This window comes from Leuciscus leuciscus (assembly GCF_965113295.1).
Source record: "Leuciscus leuciscus genome assembly, chromosome: 18".
Taxonomy (NCBI): domain Eukaryota; kingdom Metazoa; phylum Chordata; class Actinopteri; order Cypriniformes; family Leuciscidae; genus Leuciscus; species Leuciscus leuciscus.
In genome coordinates this window covers 22,461,618-22,481,160 of record NC_138742.1, presented here as the reverse complement: position 1 = coordinate 22,481,160, position 19,543 = coordinate 22,461,618, and the positions used below count along the sequence as shown (strand labels likewise).

Sequence of the window (19,543 nt, the reverse complement as noted above, 5' to 3'; positions counted from 1 at the left end):
TCTCTCTCTCTCTCTCTCTCTCTCTCTCTCTCTCTCTCTCTCTCTCTCTCTTACTATATATATATATATATACATACACATACACATACACATACATGCATGCATGTATACATATACATACATGCATACATATATACATATACATACTATATATATATATATATATATATATATATATATATATATATATAGTCACACTTTAGATTAGGACCCAATTCTCACTAACAAACTATTAACAATGACTTTTCCCTCAATAAACTCGTAATTACTGCTTATTAATAGTTAGTAAGGTAGTTGTTAAGTTTAGGTATTGGGTAGGATTAAGGGAAGTAGAATTTGGTCATGCAGAATAAGGCATTAATATGTGCTTTATTAGTACTAATAAACAGCCACTAGTTAATAGTGAGAATTAGATATACATTTTATTTTATATAAAAACTATTTTAGATTAAGTATGATTGTTTGATTATTAAACAGAAATCAGTGTAGCACCTACCGCTCTGCAGATCCTTATGAAAGGATCTCAACATTAAGCTTAATTAGAAATGGACCTTGGTGGGAAAACAACAGTGTAAATTGTATAATATTACCCTTTTTACATTATCTGAAACTACACAGCCAACTTAGAGCTAGCTTGATGATTCAGACATCAGAAAATAAAAAGATAGGCCATCCTCTTCATGTCTGAAATAATCTTTTTGTCTCTTCAGATCATCACAGCTTTAGAGGAGGACTCCACAGCTCAAAAGATGCAGCTGGGATACAGGCTCCAACAGATCGCTGCAGCTGTGGAGAATAAAGTCACTGACCTTTGACCTGTAACCTCGGACAGACACTTGAAAAGACTGTAAAAGAGACAAAGCCAATGATAGAGAGAGACCAGAGACCTTGCCAAAAGGCATGAACTCTTACTTTCTGAAGACTCCAGAGCACTAAGGAGAACAGAGGATATTTGAGATGGATCGTCATGTTTAAAGACAGCATTCCCAGATTCAGAAGCGTGAACCTCTCCTCGAGAGTTACACACGCACACTGTTACTGGTCTGAGTCTTTGTTTCATCCGCACAGCCGTCACTCGCCAACATGCTCCAGTGCCTGTGAAACTACTGTTTTCAGCGCCGCCTTGCCTGTATTTAAAAAAGAAGAAGTCTTACGTAGACCGACTTACTGTTTGGCGAGTTTGAGAAACTGCTATCTCGTGCATTTGGTGTGATGTGCTTAATGTGTCTTAATAAGAGCTGAAAGGAAAAAAACAAAACGAAGCATGGCTTCTAAGGACAATACAATTTTTATTTTTTATTTTTTTTGCCAAGTACTCCCATATAGCCTACCTTTTATTTGTTCCGAATTATTTTTATTTTTTTATGAAAAACACTGGTTTAAGGGACCTCACCCTAACAGGGCCATTTGAGATGTTTTCCTACAGTATTATATACATTAACATGCATGGATACTCACGTGAATTCAGAGATTTTAGGTTGGCACATGCATGTCGCGTGTGCATTTTATTGTCGATTATGTTTGTGTAAATGGAAGGTTAACCCGATTAACACTCTTGATTTAGGTAAAGAGGTTTCATGTAACGTTCACAATGCTCAGTTGTACATTTGTTCATAATCATTAAGGTTTGTTTCTTCAGTGTTGATGTGTGCTTTTCGATGTTTTAGGTTGGCTTTCAGTAAAAAAAGAAAAAATTGCGTGCCTGTCCCAATTGTGTATATCTGCGCTGCGGTACATCCCTGCACACTTGGCCGAGATAGTTACTACAGAAGTATTTAATTTATGCTTTTTTTGTGCAATTATGACCATACTTTTGAACAACTATTTTATGGAAGCTTGTTTCTGTCATGGTTTAAAAATGAAAAAAGGTAGGCCTAATTGGGACTTTATTTCTCAGAATTGCGACTTAATATCCCACAATTCGGACTTTATAACTTGCAATTGGGAGTTTATCTAAAACTTTGAGGGGAAAAAAAGCTCGAATTGTGACATAAACGTACAATTTCAAGATATAAAGTCCGAATTGTGAGAAATAAAGGTGCAATCCTGAGAAATAGACTCGCAATTGTGAGATATAAACTCGCAATTGTGAGATATAAACTCGCAATTCTGTGAAATAGTCACAATTCTGAGAAAAAAAAGTCAAAATTGAGACATATCGGAGATAATGTTAGAATGTGTGATATAAACTTGCAATTCAGATTTTTTTTCTCTCGCAATTTCAAGTTTATATCTCACAATTCTGCCTTTATAACTCCAATTGCTATTTTATATTACAATTCTGAGAGAAAAAAAAGTCAGAATTGCGAGATAAAAAGTCGCAATTCCCTTTGTTTTTTTATTCCGTGTTAAATGATCTTCCATAATTTTCAGTTTATTTTTATCGCTTTTGTTACAAATTAATTTCCCAACTGGTGTCTCACTCTCAATGCTTGATTTGTTTTGTCGATCAGATCATGACTAACATTAATTAGCTTTTTTTACTTTACGTTTTCTGAACACTGAATGCACATTTTAAGGTGAACTAAATTCAGCTGCTGCGATAACTGTCGTACAGTGCATTGCTCGCACGTTTTACTTTCTTATTGATTTTAATGTATTTATTTATTTATTTTGTGTTTCGATTGATGTACAGACCAAGTTTGGTGATTATGATCCACCCCCAAATTAAAAATTTACTTTTTTTTTTATATCTTGTAATCTACAGCGATCTACTGCAATTGTCAAAAAATTGTGTTTGTTCAGATCTCTTAATAAGCATTCATGCAGATATACTGGTCTTATTTTTGCTGTAGTTCACTGTTGTGCTTGGTGTTTTATACGTATGTGTGGCTGTGATACACTATAGATTATCTTGTGAGTCTTGCACAGGATGCGTTGGCCTGTTTGAAGCGACTGTAAATTCTTTCTACCATCTGATGTTCTTTTACCTGTGCATTTGTATTGTAAATAAAATGTTGCTATAACTCATAAAATGTTTCAGAAGTTGTCAGTTGTTCTGTAACCAACTGTTCAGAAAGTTACATTTTAAGATAGATTTGTACTAGATGTCATTCTAGTTATAAACCCTGTTGATATCTTTAAGGATATGAATTACAATTTTTAACTGATTCAAAAATGGTACCATTCAGTAATTATAAATAAGAAATGCTTGAATGAAATTCTTAGACTGCTGGAAAACCGATTTCGGCATCACATCCTTTAGTACAGACAGTAAAGGAGGTTTACCTTATAAGGGCTTTCTATGTGTGCTGCTGTCAGCCAGGAAATGTGCATCTGTCTGTTCTAAAACCAGCCTCTGCAGGACCGCAACAGAGAGACTGTGTATATTTATCCTCGTACACTATCTTCAATCTGTCAGAGAAAAGACCTCGAGAGTGTCAATAGGTGACAAACATCAAGATTTCTGCTGCCTGTGTGAAAGTGAATAGCTGTAATCTAAATGATTACTCATACTCATAATGGATTATAATCCATCCATTTATTGACAAATTGTTTTAATCGTGTTGTTAACCTGGAAAAGCCTGACATAGTGGTCAGGAAAAAATCCTATTGAACCTTTACACAATGTTTTCAAACTTTTATGGCTCATATATGTCAGTGAGCTCACACTCGAGGAGGGAAAAAACATTCAAACAATTTCTATTCAGCCCAAATTGAACAAAAATAGTTGATATCTGGAAATGTAAATCAATGAGATCTAATAACAGAGTGCTTACATGCAATGCATATATATATATCGTTATAAAAAGTTTTAATCATGTAAATCATTTATAGAAATTTTGGTATACATGATAAAATATACCCCATGTACAATATACCCTGCAGCCTATGATAAAATCACGTATATAAAAATTCTGCAACAGCGATTATAATGTTTGAAAAAAACAAAAATCTGATTCTTTTGACAACCCAGCTAACAGAAATATGTTTTTGGAATGTTGTACTAATGTTCCCATTAAGTTCCCATTATTTCTTCATTTTTTTCTGAACTTTCAAAACGTTTTTTAAAAATGTATAAAAACTTTCTTGGATATATAATATATGCAAACATTAAAGAAACATTCCATTTTATCATTCTGCAAACATTATGGGAACGTTACTTTTGAGTGTTCTCTGAAGTGATACTATTTAAATGTAAGACGAACTAAAACATTTCAGAAAAAAAAAATGTTTCATGAACGATGTGTAAGAAAAGGTTTTTGTGCTAACGTCTTGAGAACATTATTAAAAAACTATTCTTTTAATGTTATCTTGAGAACTTTGAGAGAACCTTGCCAGAAGGTTCCCTGTTAGCTGAAAGGACTATAGATCATTAGCCTTTTAACTAAGCTTGTTAATCAATGAAGCAGCTTGGTGGATTAATATAGAAGTCAATGTTTAATGGCTGTTTTACAGCTATTGTAGAGTCAGAACCTTTCATTTTATAAATTGAATTTAAAGACATTTGTAGACACATTACTCTAAGTACAATGGTTTGCTGGTTGAAATTTTAGCCGAGAACAGAAGCAAAGCATCAACAGCTGATGTTATTGAGGCCAAGGTAAAGCTCAATACACCTTTAATGGAAGATAAACACCCTCAACTCGAGCCCATATAAGCTCATTCACTCAAAGCTTCTCAAGGCCTATTGAATCCTCCTCATTGCTAATGAACTCCTCATTCATTTATCATGTGCCTTGTGAGAAATGCCTCAGCTGCTTTCTCCACCACATAATTGCTTTTGATTTGTTACAGTCAAACTGCATTATCAGTTTGGCAGTTGGCAGTATGAGAATAGCTGGGATCTATTAATGACCCATGATGCCATTTTGAGGCATGTCCCATTTAGAGTAAAAGCCCAGGGGAGAATACTTGAGGAAAGGAGGAAGAGAACCCATGTAGACAAGGATGACCTCCATTCATTAAAGCTCTAGAGACGTATTTTATTCATCATCAGGGTTTATTAATCATCAGATTGAAAGAGCGTAGTAGCTTCTGTAAATGCATTTATTAAGGCTGACTTAGACTGCAATTAAAATTAACATAAAACAGTATTCACAACACATTTTGCTTCCCTAATGGGGTGCATTTCCAAATGAAAAAAAAAAGTAGGGTGGGACTTGAACGGCACTAAATGTCACTGAATACCAAGATACAGACCTGAATTTTGTTTGTAACGATAGTCCACTGAGTTGAACCCATGTGCTAGACATGAGACAATGGAAACATGAGGGCTTTATACACAAGGACTAATGACATAATAAGACACCTGTAAGTAATCAACACAATGAACCTATGAGAAGACAGAACTGATAGTCACATGAAAAGGCAATAGGTGTGTTCGACTTGAAGTGGCGCTGCACAGACAGATTTATGTATGACATCAAAGTACCACAAGCGATTCGAAAGCATATGGAGCCGTCTGATCTCTAATCGCTCTCGCAGTAGTTTGATGTCATACACCGATTGGTCTCAGCAGCACCACTTCAAGTAGAACACACCTAATAAACCAAAACACGAAAAGTCCAGGAGGGTGGTGGAGTGGAGGAGGCCCAGGGAGCGGGATAGAGGACCAGGCCCATGAAGAGGAAGTGGGCTTGAATCATGGCATAATGGCAGACCTAGACCATGGAGTGGAAGCAGGCCTGAAACATGGCATGGTGGTGGACCAGGACCGCTGAGCAGAGATGGGCCTGGACCGTGGAGCTGAGGGCCGTGGAGCAGAGGGCCGTGGAGCAGAGGGCCGTGGAGCAGAGGGCCGTGGAGCTGAGGACCGTGGAGCTGAGGACCGTAGAGCAGAGGACCGTGGAGCTGAGGACCGTAGAGCAGAGGACCGTGGAGCAGAGGGCCGTGGAACTGAGGACCGTGGAGCTGAGGACCGTAGAGCAGAGGGCCGTGGAGCTGAGGACCGTGGAGCAGAGGACCGTGGAGCAGAGGACCGTGGCGCAGAGGACTGTGGAGCTGAGGACCGTGGAGCAGAGGACCGTGGAGCAGAGGACCGTGGAGCTGAGGACCGTGGAGCGTGGAGCTGAGGACCGTGGAGCTGAGGACCGTAGAGCTGAGGACCGTGGAGCAGAGGACCGTGGAGCTGAGGACCGTAGAGCAGAGGACCGTGGAGCAGTGGACCGTGGAGCAGAGGACCGTGGAGCAGAGGACCGTGGCGCAGAGGACCGTGGAGCAGAGGACCGTGGAGCTGAGGACCGTAGAGCAGAGGGCCGTGGAGCTGAGGACCGTGGAGCAGAGGACCGTGGAGCAGAGGACCGTGGCGCAGAGGACTGTGGAGCTGAGGACCGTGGAGCAGAGGACCGTGGAGCAGAGGACCGTGGAGCTGAGGACCGTGGAGCGTGGAGCTGAGGACCGTGGAGCTGAGGACCGTAGAGCTGAGGACCGTGGAGCAGAGGACCGTGGAGCTGAGGACCGTAGAGCAGAGGACCGTGGAGCAGTGGACCGTGGAGCAGAGGACCGTGGAGCAGAGGACCGTGGAGCTGAGGACCGTGGAGCTGAGGACCGTGGAGCAGAGGACCGTGGCGCAGAGGACCGTGGAGCTGAGGACCGTGGAGCAGAGGACCGTGGAGCAGAGGACCGTGGAGTAGTGGGCTAGGCCAAGGAACGTAAACCAGAGGATGAGAACATAGGGCGTGGAACAGTGGACAAGACCATTAAGGATCAGGTGGACATTTTTACACTAGGCTACTTGTCATGTCAGTGGTAAGTGTTAACAGGCTCATATTAACCGCAGACAGCTACTGTCTCTCTCTCTCTGTGTGTTCTCCAGCTGACTGGTGGGTATTTTCAGCTCTACATGCAAGACAATGCACAGAAACCACAGCAACTTGAGCTCCAGACTGCTCCAACTTTGTACAGCTTATTTTTAGTTGGATGATCAGAAGTTCCTTGTTAATGTTTTTGCTGCTACAGTGTTTTTTTCTTTTTTTTTCTTTGCAGTGCCAAAACGTTTGTTTTGCTTATGCTGTAGTTAAAATGAGCAGCACAGACACCTGTCTCCTAAGAATATATCTCAACTCTGAGAGAGAGAGAGAGAGGGGTGGGGGGAGTGTAGGTGTAGAAAATGAGAGGGCTGTTGAGGGTTTAGAGGAAATCTCCCCATAAAGCCAGAGAAGCATCTATACACAGCTTCAGACCTCTGATGAAATCATGCAAACAAACACAACCAATGTGATCGGCAGCAAATCGTGAGTACTAAGCATGCTTCTGGATATATTTCAGTGTAAAGGCATTCAGAAAAATATTTAAAATCTGAGCTGCTGCTGTTGGGTTATTGTTTTTGGATCAGAGATTCACTCTGTGGCCTGTGGTATAAAGTAAATCTCCTTCAATTCTTATAAAAAAAATAAGAAAATAAATGAGAGTTGCCTGGAATTTTAGGACTGTGAACCCTGGTCTTTAGGACATGGATACTGCACTGGCCAATTGGTGCTGGCAGAAATTAATCCTTATATAACGAAAATGTCTGCTTTATATTTAGATGAGAGTTATGTAGTTTTTTATATAGTATGTGCTTTATATTAGCTGAGAGTTTCACATTATCTCATTTATGGTTTTGATCTTATTTGGTCTTTAGCAGTAATTCTCAGACTACAAACCATGTACAACCTTTGATCATTTGAGAACATCCACATAATTTTTGGTTTTTTGCCGTTTTAAGAACTTGACAGTTACACATTTAGATTAATAACAATATTTCTGTAGTTGAGGTCAATTATGCTGCTGTCCCCTAAACACATACATCACAATAATTATATTAGGAATGTTGTTGTATGTGTTAAATGCATATTTTGCAAATATTTTGTAAATAATCTATAATTATATATTATAATAAATATTATCTTACATGAAAAACAATACTATGTGTTATAAAAAATAAATAGGCCTATATATTAAATTATATTATAAAAATTAGTTGTTGTTGTTGTTGTTGTTTTTTTGTGTGGAAAAGTCTTAAAACATTTAATGTCTTTCTGGAAGTGCTTAGAGTTCCGCTATCAGGCTGGTTGCATTATTTATCCTGCTTAAAATCAGAAGTTATAAATAAAATATGGAGCAATAAAAATACCAATTTAAATTAAATGTTTATTTTTTTTTGTAGTCTACACTTGAGTGCACCATCTGTTGTACAAATTTGTAAAATATTTTTATGGACTTAATATTTTGAATGGGAAAAAGGTACTGTAGTCCCATATTCATGCAGTGATATTACCATAGTGCTTCTTTGCATGTGTCAGTAACGTTTCTTTCACTATCAGTCAAGATAAAATTGAACAGTTTTTTTGACTGTGGGAATGTGTCCCTCACGTTGCCCTCCGAAATCTTGTGTGACATGAGTGACAGACAGAAAGTGGCATGATATTTTTTCAGGTCACGGTTCAGAGATCCGGCTGTAAACTCCCACAGCAGCGGGTGTTGAGATCTAAATGCGGTGCTGGCTTATCTGACCCTTCGTGAGCCAAATGTGTCAGGATAGAAGAGCTATACTGGACGTTTATGGTTGTCTAAGAATACACCACAGATTTAGTATTTTGTATTATGCTCCATTACATCAGCAACCACTAAATTATTTATACTCACAGGAAACTATATTTTCAAACACATTTGCAAAGATTAATGACTCTCACTGCTTTTGGCATAATATGTGATTATGCATGTATGAATAGTCAGATGTAACTTTAAGATGATAATATATGTGTTTTGGGGTTCTAATGCAGGTCTCATGTAGTTATGGACTATAAGCTGAAAAAAGTAAGAAATTACGAACATCTTGAACCGGATTACACAGAGGAACATGAAGATCCAAAAGATTACTGCTACGGTATTTTGTTATTTTTATATATATATATATATATACGTTTTTTTTTTGTTTTTGTTTTTTTACATAATTAGCAGTAATGATAACAGTTCATTGACGTCTCTCTATAGGTGGGTATCATCCAGTCGAGGTGGGAGATGTGTTTAATAAGAGATACAAGGTTCTGTCAAAGCTGGGTTGGGGTTATTTCTCTACTGTGTGGCTCTGCATTGACCTCAGGTACTGAAACTTTGTGTTTGCACCACATAGGCTATCTATGCATTTCCGTGTACTGAGGCGTATAAGTGTTTATATGTATATGTAAAAGTTCTTAAGGGTTTATGTTCATGGTTTTGCAGGTCAGGCAGGCATGTGGCAGTGAAGGTGTTAAAGAGCGGAGCTGGATTTACTCAGGCTGGCCAGGATGAACTGACATTACTGCGATGTGTGAGTGTCTCTCGCTCTCTCTCTCTCTGGTTGACTGTTTCTATTTCACTGTGTTCCCTCTCTCCAGGCCAGTGGTCCCACCGCCCGTAACCCTCTTAAAAGACATATAGTGCAATTACTGGATGAGTTTAAGATAGCAGGTGTGAACGGGATCCGTATCCTTTCTTAAAATGATGTGAAATGAAGCACCACCCCATCTAACAAAAACTTTTTGCTAATGTTCTACGTTATGAAACGTTATTTCTGAATGTTCTCTGAATGTTCAAAATGAACGAAGTTATATAGCCGATCAAAGTTTCGGTTCTATTCTGACTCGGAAAAAAGTCCAAAACTGACTTCCACCCCCTCTGAGGCTCGCGGCCTGTCTGAACGAGGCCAGCACAGATTTTGGCCAATACCTCGGCTGCCCAGCTGTCTATGGATTCTGGGCTGTTTTGGTACGAAAGGACCCCTCGAGATCTATTATCGACCTGAATTTGAAGGTCCTAGACGGATGGGTTGAACTATTTTTTTTCTTTTTTTTCTTTGGGTTATGCAAACTTTAACGGAACATTCCAGTTGATGATTTTGCAAACATTATGAGAACGTTACTTTTAAATGTTTTCTGAATGTTCTGAAAATAAACACTGGACATTAAACACTATTCATCACATTTTCCTACGGACCGTAATATTCTCAGAGTTCTCCGATATTCTCAAATAGTGTTGTTTCATTCCTAAATGAATCAGTGTGTTGGAACAAATCGGTTGAGTGACTGATTCAAATGACTCATTGTAACATTAAATATTGTCGCCATTTACTGAGGTATTGGTGTACCTGAAAGAGTCACTAAAAATCTCTAACATGCACTGACATAGCCTATAGGTGCGGTCACATTCGTGACATTTCAGCAAAATTTCAAGGGCAAAAAAGGTACATTGTCAATAGTGTAGCAATGTATGAAGCACATCTCACACAAAAGTCACTTTCAAACCAAGCAGATTATAATGTTGGTCAATGTGGCGAATTCTTGTGACAAACATGAACGTGAGCAAAATATACATGGGGAACTTTTCCCCCTCAAATAAAACTCCCGATCACGCATATTCCTGTTGAAATGATGGGGTTTCAGCCGGGGAAATTTGCAGAGAAAATGCGACCGCATGTGGAACAATACAGTGAAAAGTTGCATAGCCTAATGAGCACTCTTGGAACGCCACTCACCCAATCAAATTCAACAACCAGAAGTTGGGCTGTATAAATTCTGTGCTGTGGGAAAGTTGGGGTGTATACTTCATCTTTATATAATACATCAACACGGTTGGTTGGTTCTTGACCACTATGTAGATATTTGTTTGGTGTTGGAGCTGCTGGGGCCGGACTTGCGCTGTTGGCAGATGTGTTTTGGTAGCCCAGGTCTCTCTCTCACCTGTGTCAGACACATCATCACTCAGGTGAGACACAATGTGTAGAATTTAATTCTATTTTAAATAGCATTAGACCTAAAAACTGTATCTGTCGCAGGTGCTTGAAGGTCTGGAGTATCTTCACCGCCACTGTAAGATCATACACACAGACATCAAGCCTGAGAACATACTGCTGTGTCTCACACCGCAGTCCCCATCTCATCCTCCAGGGGGCGCACTACAAATGCACACTTCAGCTATTAAAACCACAATACTCCAGGATCCTGGTAAGAATATTAGTAAACATAAATGTAAAGTAAATCAAATGTAACGTTTATGTTAAATCACATGGATTTAGAGAGAAGGCTGACATCATCTACTTCCGTGTAGGAGCAGCTGGAAAACCTGGAAACTTGGATAAAATAACAGTGAAGATTGCAGACCTCGGCAGCTCATGTTGGGTGGTGCGACACATTCAGTGAATGCATATAATGATTTTCTAAAGCTAAAGAATATGCAGCCTGGTCTTGTGAAAGGATATTATTGATTCACTGAATCAATGAATTAGAGCAAATCACTTGATGTTTAAATCTGATTAGATTACCTAACCTCTTTTCTTGTTGTTATAGTACAAACACTTCTGTCAAGAGATCCAGACCAGACAGTATCGCTCTCTGGAGGTTCTTCTAGGCTCTGAATATGGACCTCCAGCTGACATCTGGAGTGTGGCCTGCTTGGTGAGTCTGCAGCTGGAGACAGTGTTTAATGAAATAGATCCTTCTAGAAGAAAATTTGGCCACGGTCAGACTGAAAGCCTTGGTGCTCAATTCGTAGATTTTTTTCACATTATTACACATACATGCTATCGGAATCGGAATAATGCTATCAGAATAATGCTGCCTTCACATGCTATCGGAATCGGAATAATGCTATCAGAATAATGCTGCCTTCACATGCTATCGGAATTATTGTAAATACGAGTTTCCTAGTTAAAAATTGGACATGAACGCCCTCCCAAGTCGTATTTACCACTGGGAAGCTCAGGGATTATTTTGATACCCAAGATCTCGAGATGGGTGGGCCAACATGGCGGAGGGGAGAACGATTACCACTGTTACTGCTATTCTTTATTAGATTTTTCCACAACAGCTAAATCACCTTGTCTTGTCATTAAAGTAGTGCATATTTATATATATGAATAAACATTTGAAGCATATTGTATGTTTTATACACAACGAAAATAGCCTATATTTGACCAAAATTCCAGAATTGTCAGCAGGCTGACATTCTAGATAGCGCAATGAATGTCTGGTTGTCAATGAATGGGACGCTAAATATAATTTGGGCTTTAATAAGATTTCCCCAATAAATAGGCAAGAATAAACCTGGTGTCCTCCATGATTGTTCTCTCCTCCAGCAAAGCACTAGAATGCGACGAGCTCATAACCATGACTTTAAAAGTGGGAAGTAGGAAACATTCCGATAACACGTGAAGACGGCATAACTGCGCTGCGACTTACATATTCACTGAGTAACCAAACAACTATCGGTATGTAAAATGTTTGAAGTGACTCCCATCAGTGCAGAATTGTGACGAATGTTGGTCTAGTCTAGAGTGACGTAAAAGTCGCATGAATTCATGACTGCTCAGACTAAGGTCACATTGCAAAACATCTGATCTCTATCGGATTTAGGGCCTGTCCCAAATGGCACACTTTATATGTACTTTCGGTCTTGTGGACTTGCAATGGCTGCCGCATGCGTGTGTCCATTAAGTCCACAAGACCGCAGGGTGTCCCATTTGTCATTAAGGTTTGTTCAAGTAAGTTGATATGCACACTTTTGCCGAGCTAGCTCTGCTTACTCCGCAGACTTCTACCCAACAGTCAAAGAGGCGTTGCGTCACTAAAGTGCGGACTCGTAGGAAGACCGCAAGTGTTTAGAGTGCAATTTGGGACAGGGCCTCAGTACCACATATGGAAGTGGCCCGAATCAGAATGAAAAAAATCTGATTCCATGTGGTTTTATATTATAAAAATTTTATTTTTATCAATATTATTTTGCACCAGGCATTCGAGCTTGTTACCGGTGATTCCTTATTTGAACCCAAAGGAGGGCAGAATTTCTCCTTAGAGGAAGGTAAGCCATTTAAAAGCCACCCCTAATATTTTTGTTCGAAAAGTGTAGATTTGTGGTGTTGATGGTTTCTATTATTTTTAGACCACCTGGCTCATATTATTGAGCTCCTGGGTAAAATCCCATTGTCAGTTGCTCTATCTGGGAAATATTCCTCTGAGTTTTTCAACCGCAAGGGTGAGTAGAACACTAGATTCGTCTTTCCCACTGTATCTTGGTGTGGCAACTGGTTAAATGAATCAGTTTAATGCAAGAGTGATTTGTATCTTTATTAACAAACTGTATACTTCTGTTCGTCGTTGCACAGGTGACCTGCGGCGAATTGCTGTCCTCCGTCCATGGGGGCTGTATGAAGTGCTGGTGGAGAAATATCACCTTCTCCTCAGAGAGGCGGCGCTTTTCTCTGATTTCCTTTTGCAAATGTTGGACTTCCTGCCAGAGCGGAGAGCCACAGCAACTCAGTGTCTCAAACATCCCTGGCTAAAACTGTGAGCCTTTCTGGCTTCTTATACTTGAAATTGTATTGTGCACTAGGTCTCCATAAGATTTTCTGTCCATGTCCATGCATGTTTTGTTCATGGTGAATATGAAAAGGTCATGCTTTAATTTTTCCAAATAGGGCTGAATAGTTCACCCAAAAATTTGAATTCAGTCATCATTTATTCATTCTTATGTTGTTCCAAACCTGTATGACTTTCTTTCCTCTGTGAAACACAAAGTAAATGATGACAGAATGTTCATTTTTGTGTGAACTGTCTCTTTAAATAATGATGGCTGGTTTTGTAACATAGCCTATGTGAAGAGCATAGCAAATGCATTTAAATCTGTGAAATATGTTTAAATGTACACACATTCCACTCTTAAATAATCCCTGTAGTGCTTCTGTGCATATATCACAGACTAAAAAGCCATGATGACCATAACTGATCAGTTCGGTTTCTTAAATAATATTGGTGCACTGAGATGTAAGTGGTGTGTTCTGAGTTTAGAGATGCTAAACAAGCCATTTGTTTTGGTAATCAACATGTAAAAAAAAAATGTGTTTGAGATGCCATAGATAAATACATTTTTTATTTCTTAGGACATTTCACTATATAAATTTGTCAAGGTGAATGTCTGTTATTGTACAATCATCTGTTTGTCCATCTCCGTATTTTCAGACTAAAATGAAGGTCTTGAGTTTCAGTGTTGTAATTGTTAAAGATAGGGGAAGGTAATTTTCAGAGAGGCTAGCAATAGCAAGCTAGCTTTGAAAGCATAAGACCCATCCCACCCTCCCTTCAGAGCGTCTCTAAAGCGACGCCTCCTTCAAAACACATGAACGCATACAGCAGGGAGCAAACAAATCCTCATGAGATGGTGTTAAACTACCTCATGTCTCAAAGCACATAACATTTTAATAATACTGAACATAACTTAAAGTGCACAGCACTGCTACCTGCCTGCTGCATATTCATTTCTTCATTGATAGTGTTGACATAGAACTGCATAAATCCGAGTCTGAAGACGCGACCAGCTCCGGGTAGAACGTCACGGGTTGCCATCTCGTAATTATGGTAATCACGACATGCCGTGAACGCAGCATAAACTCATTGTTTTGTTGTCAAAATAAAACAATACATAATTTCTACACACGTCTGTCTAACTCTGCATAGCATGAAACGCGCTGATGATGTGCGCGGAGGTATGGAAATACATATGTTGACAGACAGGTAGGACATCTGACACAAAAAGCACACAAAAGATTTCAACTAAAATTTAAATTAGAACTTAAAATATAAAAGTTAATAAAACAATTATACATACTATATCTATATCTAAATAATACTAAATGAACACTTGAGTTATGCAATAACACAATATATGAGCAGAAACAGGCTTAGGCACAGCCCTACCTGTTTTATAACTTATTGAAGTAATAATATAGAAAAAAAACTTTAAAAATATAGCAATCTAAAATGCTAAGAAACACTAGTTTATAAAAAATGCAACTTTGAGGAATGCTTGATTGCGACATTCAGCAGGCATAAGGACATAGATAGATAGATAGATAGAAATAGATAGATAGATAGATAGATAGATATAGACAGATAGATAGATTTTATTCTAACAAAAGACAGATTCAGGGCTCTTTGTAGGTTGAGTCCGCTGCTTCCTCCTCTGTGCCGAGTTTGACCTCCTCCATGGCAGCAAGCTCTTTAGCTGAGCCGATCTGTAGCTCTTCTACCTTTCTCTGTTTCTTTTCCTCTTCCAACCATCTGTAGTTGTAATAGTTCATGATGAAGAGGAAGACACCTCCGACCAGCATCATCACACCACAAGCAAAGTACATGTATTTATAGTCCATGAAGATGTCAACCAGTAAACCTGAGGAAGAAACCTGTTAATAGACTTCCTGAACAATATAACACGGAGAGATATAACAGTGAGGACTTACCAGAGATTGGTGGTCCCAGCAGGACAGGCCCACACTCTATAATGGTAGCGAGCCCAACCGCACTGGAGAACCGCTGTGCTCCCACCAAATCCATGAGTACCTCGAAAAGAAGGGCACACACCATGCCAAAAGCCAGGCCAAAAAACACAGCGTACACCACCAGGCCTGTGTATCCTGGTAAGAGCGGACACATCAGATGGCACAGGCCATTATATATCACAGCGAAGCTGAAGAAATACTGGATCTTGGGCCTGATCCATCTGGTGTTGGCGACCAGACCCGTTCCTGGACGTGCGAACATGTCCACTAGAGCAAATATGGAGAGCAGGAATGCTGCTGAGTATTCGTCTATGCCCTGATGCTTGGCATATGGTGCCAGGAAGACCACTGGGGCAAAAAAGCCAAAAAACAAGAGCACATTTCCCACCAGATAGATGAGGAAGCCTCTGTGCTTGAAGAGGGTTACATCAATAAACTGGTTGACCTTTGCGGTACAGCCTGACTGCTTAGACTCGTCCTGTCCAGCTGTCTGAGGGGTGACGTCCAGATCCCCTTTGTCATTTTCTTCAGAGGTTTGGCTCACTGCCGGTTTTATTTTTATCTTGATTGGCCGCATAAGGGCTCCAGCTACACAGCAGTTGAGCACCACTCCTCCGAGGATGAGGAAGCTTCCTCGCCATCCAAAACAGTCAAAGAGAAACTGGTTGAGGGGAGCCAGGGTGGACAGGAAGACTGGACTCCCCGCCATTGCCAAGCCATTTGCTAATGGCCTTTTCACAAGGAAGTATTTGCCAATTATCGTAAGAGATGGTTGCAGGTTAAAAGCTAAGCCAAAGCCTATAAAACAAAAAGCATTTTATGTGCATTGCTCAATGAGTTAACATTTAACTAAGTACATACCCTGATGACATATTACTCCAATAAAAGTACTCGAGTAAAAGTATTTACTTCTGAATTTAAGTATCAAAAGTAAATGTACTAATCTGTGAGGATTTTACATACTCCATAATGCTCAAAAAATATATAGTTTTATATAGCAAGGCTGCATTAAATTGATGAAAAAGTGGCAGTAAAGACATTTATATTGTTACAAAAGATTTAAAATACTGTATATGCTGAACTTCTAAACTTTCTATTCATCAAAGAATCCTAAAAATATATATACATCATGGTTTCCACAAAAATATTAAGCAGCACAACTGTTTTCAACAGCGATAATAATCAGAAATGTTTCTTGAGCATCAAATCAGCATATTAGAATGATTTCTGAAGGATCATGTGACACTGAAGTGATCCTGAAAAAAGGTCTTTACTGAATTTTTTATCAAATAAATGCATCCTTGGTGAGCATAAGAGACTTATTTCAAAAACATTAAAAATATCGTCCCAACCCCAAACCTTTGAATGGTAGTGTAGAAATGATTCTAAATGGGTTAGTGTCCAATCTAACATTATTATGAATTATCATCATTAGGAGTCAGCACACTGGAGCTATGAGAATCATATTACACCTGGTTTTTGGCTCATTTTGAGTCAGACAAATGCAATGATTCGTTAACTTGAGACTCACTTTGAATGAATCATTGAAACAGTGAGTTTATAACTGCTGCAAATCCGAATAGTCGAATTCACTAATGAATCATAGAATGTGATCCATAAACCAGTTGAATACAGTTGATTCCTAAGAATGATTCGCTCACAAATCGGACATTGCTGTTGTTGGGTCTCAGGTCAGGTTTCAGTTTCTCCATGTCAAAATAACAAGGAATGGCATGTTTTTTTCTGAACTGTAGCGAATTAAAAAGTCAGAGCTCCTATTTAGTGCTTGAATTTAACCCAGAATATTCATTTAAACAGACAGCTTTGACCTTGAGTTTGTAATCTTTGATCATTCACATGCAGGGGAGGAACCCCAGTGCACTGACACTGACCAATCAGAATGAAGCATGCTTTTTACTAGCAGAAGAACAATGTCACAAGAAGGGAACTATGAAGAGTTACAATCTATATACAATGTCTATATGTGTTGTGGTCTTCTATGTCCTAATTTCTAAGGCTATTGCTGTGATTAACATTAAAATATGTACCTCCAATGACTCCCACGCATAAATACAAATGCAAAATGGTAGTGCCAAAAGACGCCGTTACCATAGCAAGCCCAACCATTAGCCCACCAACAATCACCACTGGGCGGCTACCATAGCGGTTGACCAAAATGCTGCTCACAGGTCCTGCAAGGTGAGAGAAAAAGATGATGCAATGCTCATATTAGGTGTCATGAACCCAAAAGTAATACTAAAATCTTGACTTCTAAATTTGTTATACAAAATAAGACAAAAAAAAAAAGAGAGCACAGCTCTGGCTTATTGTGCAACCATGGGGACAAAGTAATCTTTGATTTGGGTTATTTGGTTACTTTTAGCACACATTGAACTGTTCTGCTCTGTTTGTGGGAGTATGGGAGTTTGTCGCGAAAATGCTCACACGCATATCATTGTGTCATCAAATCATTATGCAAAGTTGAGTAATATGCTTTCTAACCTCCTGCATACATGGTAGCCAGCATGATGGAGGAGACCCAGGCTATCTCACTGTAGGAGATGGAGAAATACTCCTGGATTTCTTTGAAGTAGATGGTGAGAGACTTGGGGAAGGCGTAAGAGAAGCCGATGGAGATGAAGGATCCCAACACCACGGCCCACCCCCAGCCGCCATCGGGAGGGGTATAGCCCAGGTTTGTGCTAGCTGATGGGGGCATGTTTTCTTTTTAATTCCTCTCTAAAAGAAAAACAAACAAACATATGATTTCATTAGTATTAAATGAATTCATTAAAAGAACGGAACATTGCTCTGAATTAACTACAGAAATCATGCAGGAACTTTCCTGTTGACTGATAAGTCTTTGTACACATTTAATTCCCAATGCACTTGATTTATTTATTGATAGCTACATTTCCACTAACAAAAAAATAAATAATAATAATTATAGGAGAAGGATATAAATGTCTGTGACACAAAATTAGTGACCTTACCTCTCTCCATGAGCTTCCAGATGGCGATGTTCAACATGTCCTGCTTTTTTTTATTTTCTTATCAGTTCTCTTTCTTGTGGTTCTCCATACCACGTGAAATGCCTTGCCCCTTTTTTAAAGAGAGAGAGAGAGAGAGAGAGAGAGAGAGAGAGAGAGAGAGAGACAGATAGAGAGATAGTGTGATTATATTTCTGAAATCTGACCAAAGAGCAACTCAGAATTCCTGTTTGCTATATTGACATGGTTATAAGTTAATAAAATATTAAATTAGGTCGCAAGTTATATGTAAACTTACAGTACACACATATACATACAAACAATTAAAAGTTCAATTAAACAAAAAATATATATATAAAAAAAGGACTTGCAGAACAGTATTGTTTTTAGCATTTTTATATACTACTTTTATATACTTTTATATACTATTATAATAGCCTATTTATTAATATTTTGAACATGCTTTTATTTTTAAATGTTCAGTTTGGTATTTTAATTTATATTTTTGTAATTTTTTGGTTTTAGTTTTTATATATATTTCTATTAATATTACAGTTTTTATTTATTTTATTTCTTAGACACTAAGGCCTGGTTTTACAGACAGGGCTTAGAATAAGCCATGATTAGTTTGATTAGGACATTTAAGTAGCTTTTATAAACGTGTCTTAGAATTACTGGTGTGCATCTTGAGACAAAGCAATGGCACTGACATATTTTAAGATATGCCGAGCAAGTTACTTAAGGTTAGACCAGCTCAAACATACATTTAAGTCTGGGACTAGCTTAAGCCTTGTCTGTGAAACCGGGGGTGAAAGTGGCACTTGTGAAAATGGTTCACTTCCATTCATAAATCCCCTCCCGTGGCCTCATGGGATAGTAAAGTGACCATCGAAAGCGCACTACTTTACAATCTCGGCGGAAGTAGTAAGTCATCAGAGGACTTTATGCAGTCAGTTTTTCGAATTCTTTAGAAAACTTATTTTCGATATTTCAACTTATATTTACTTATACAGCACATTTAAAATAAAATTCCTTGATCTTTTGACATGTAAAGGTAAGGACACCCCAAACCGACGCCAAAGAACTAGCGCTGATGAAAGTCGACTGTGTTGTCGCCTCGCGTCGCTTGCATCGGGGGCAAAAATCTGCACTTGAACACACTGAGAGAACTACAGCCGACTTTTAGCTAGCATGAATAGTTCTGCGCCTGCGTGTGAATGAGAAAACTGTCTATAACTGCAGATATATTCATCTATATTCCTCATTCAAAATGGGAAACTGACGCTGCAGATACACAAACCGCACAAGCAGCGCGTTCTTACCA

General features: G+C 38.9%; 3 protein-coding genes across 5 annotated transcripts in view; 2 read left to right on the top strand and 1 right to left on the bottom strand.

Moving 5' to 3' along the window:
• The window catches only part of plxnb1a (plexin b1a), a 77,427-nt gene extending 74,452 nt beyond the window's left edge, over nucleotides 1-2,975 (top strand). For both annotated transcript variants that reach the window (XM_082144970.1, XM_082144969.1), the window contains exon 38: nucleotides 711-2,975. In XM_082144970.1, the coding sequence (XP_082001096.1) occupies nucleotides 711-815 (105 nt within the window). In that variant the 3' untranslated portion in view covers nucleotides 816-2,975. The remainder of the gene's footprint in view (nucleotides 1-710) is intronic.
• Nucleotides 2,976-6,839: 3,864 nt separating this feature from the next.
• LOC309480599 (SRSF protein kinase 3) lies at nucleotides 6,840-14,474 on the top strand. 2 transcript variants are annotated; one of them, XM_082145201.1, is made up of 12 exons: nucleotides 6,840-7,175; nucleotides 8,706-8,809; nucleotides 8,917-9,025; nucleotides 9,145-9,232; nucleotides 9,300-9,387; nucleotides 10,559-10,665; nucleotides 10,736-10,904; nucleotides 11,008-11,045; nucleotides 11,247-11,354; nucleotides 12,687-12,756; nucleotides 12,838-12,930; nucleotides 13,061-14,474. In XM_082145201.1, exons 1-12 carry the CDS (start codon nucleotides 7,138-7,140, stop codon nucleotides 13,243-13,245), a joined length of 1,197 nt encoding a protein of 398 aa, XP_082001327.1. In that variant the 5' UTR covers nucleotides 6,840-7,137; the 3' UTR covers nucleotides 13,246-14,474. The 2 variants fall into 2 exon arrangements, with proteins under 2 accessions (XP_082001327.1, XP_082001326.1); XM_082145200.1 differs by having other exon boundaries at nucleotides 11,008-11,081.
• Nucleotides 13,808-18,307, bottom strand: slc16a7 (solute carrier family 16 member 7). Its single transcript, XM_082145165.1, has 5 exons — nucleotides 18,223-18,307; nucleotides 17,732-17,968; nucleotides 17,278-17,421; nucleotides 15,191-16,027; nucleotides 13,808-15,120 (listed from the first exon to the last, which is right to left on the bottom strand). The coding sequence occupies exons 2-5, from the start codon at nucleotides 17,946-17,948 to the stop codon at nucleotides 14,876-14,878; spliced, it is 1,443 nt and encodes a 480-aa protein (XP_082001291.1). The 5' UTR covers nucleotides 17,949-17,968; nucleotides 18,223-18,307; the 3' UTR covers nucleotides 13,808-14,875.
• Nucleotides 18,308-19,543: the final 1,236 nt, after the last annotated feature.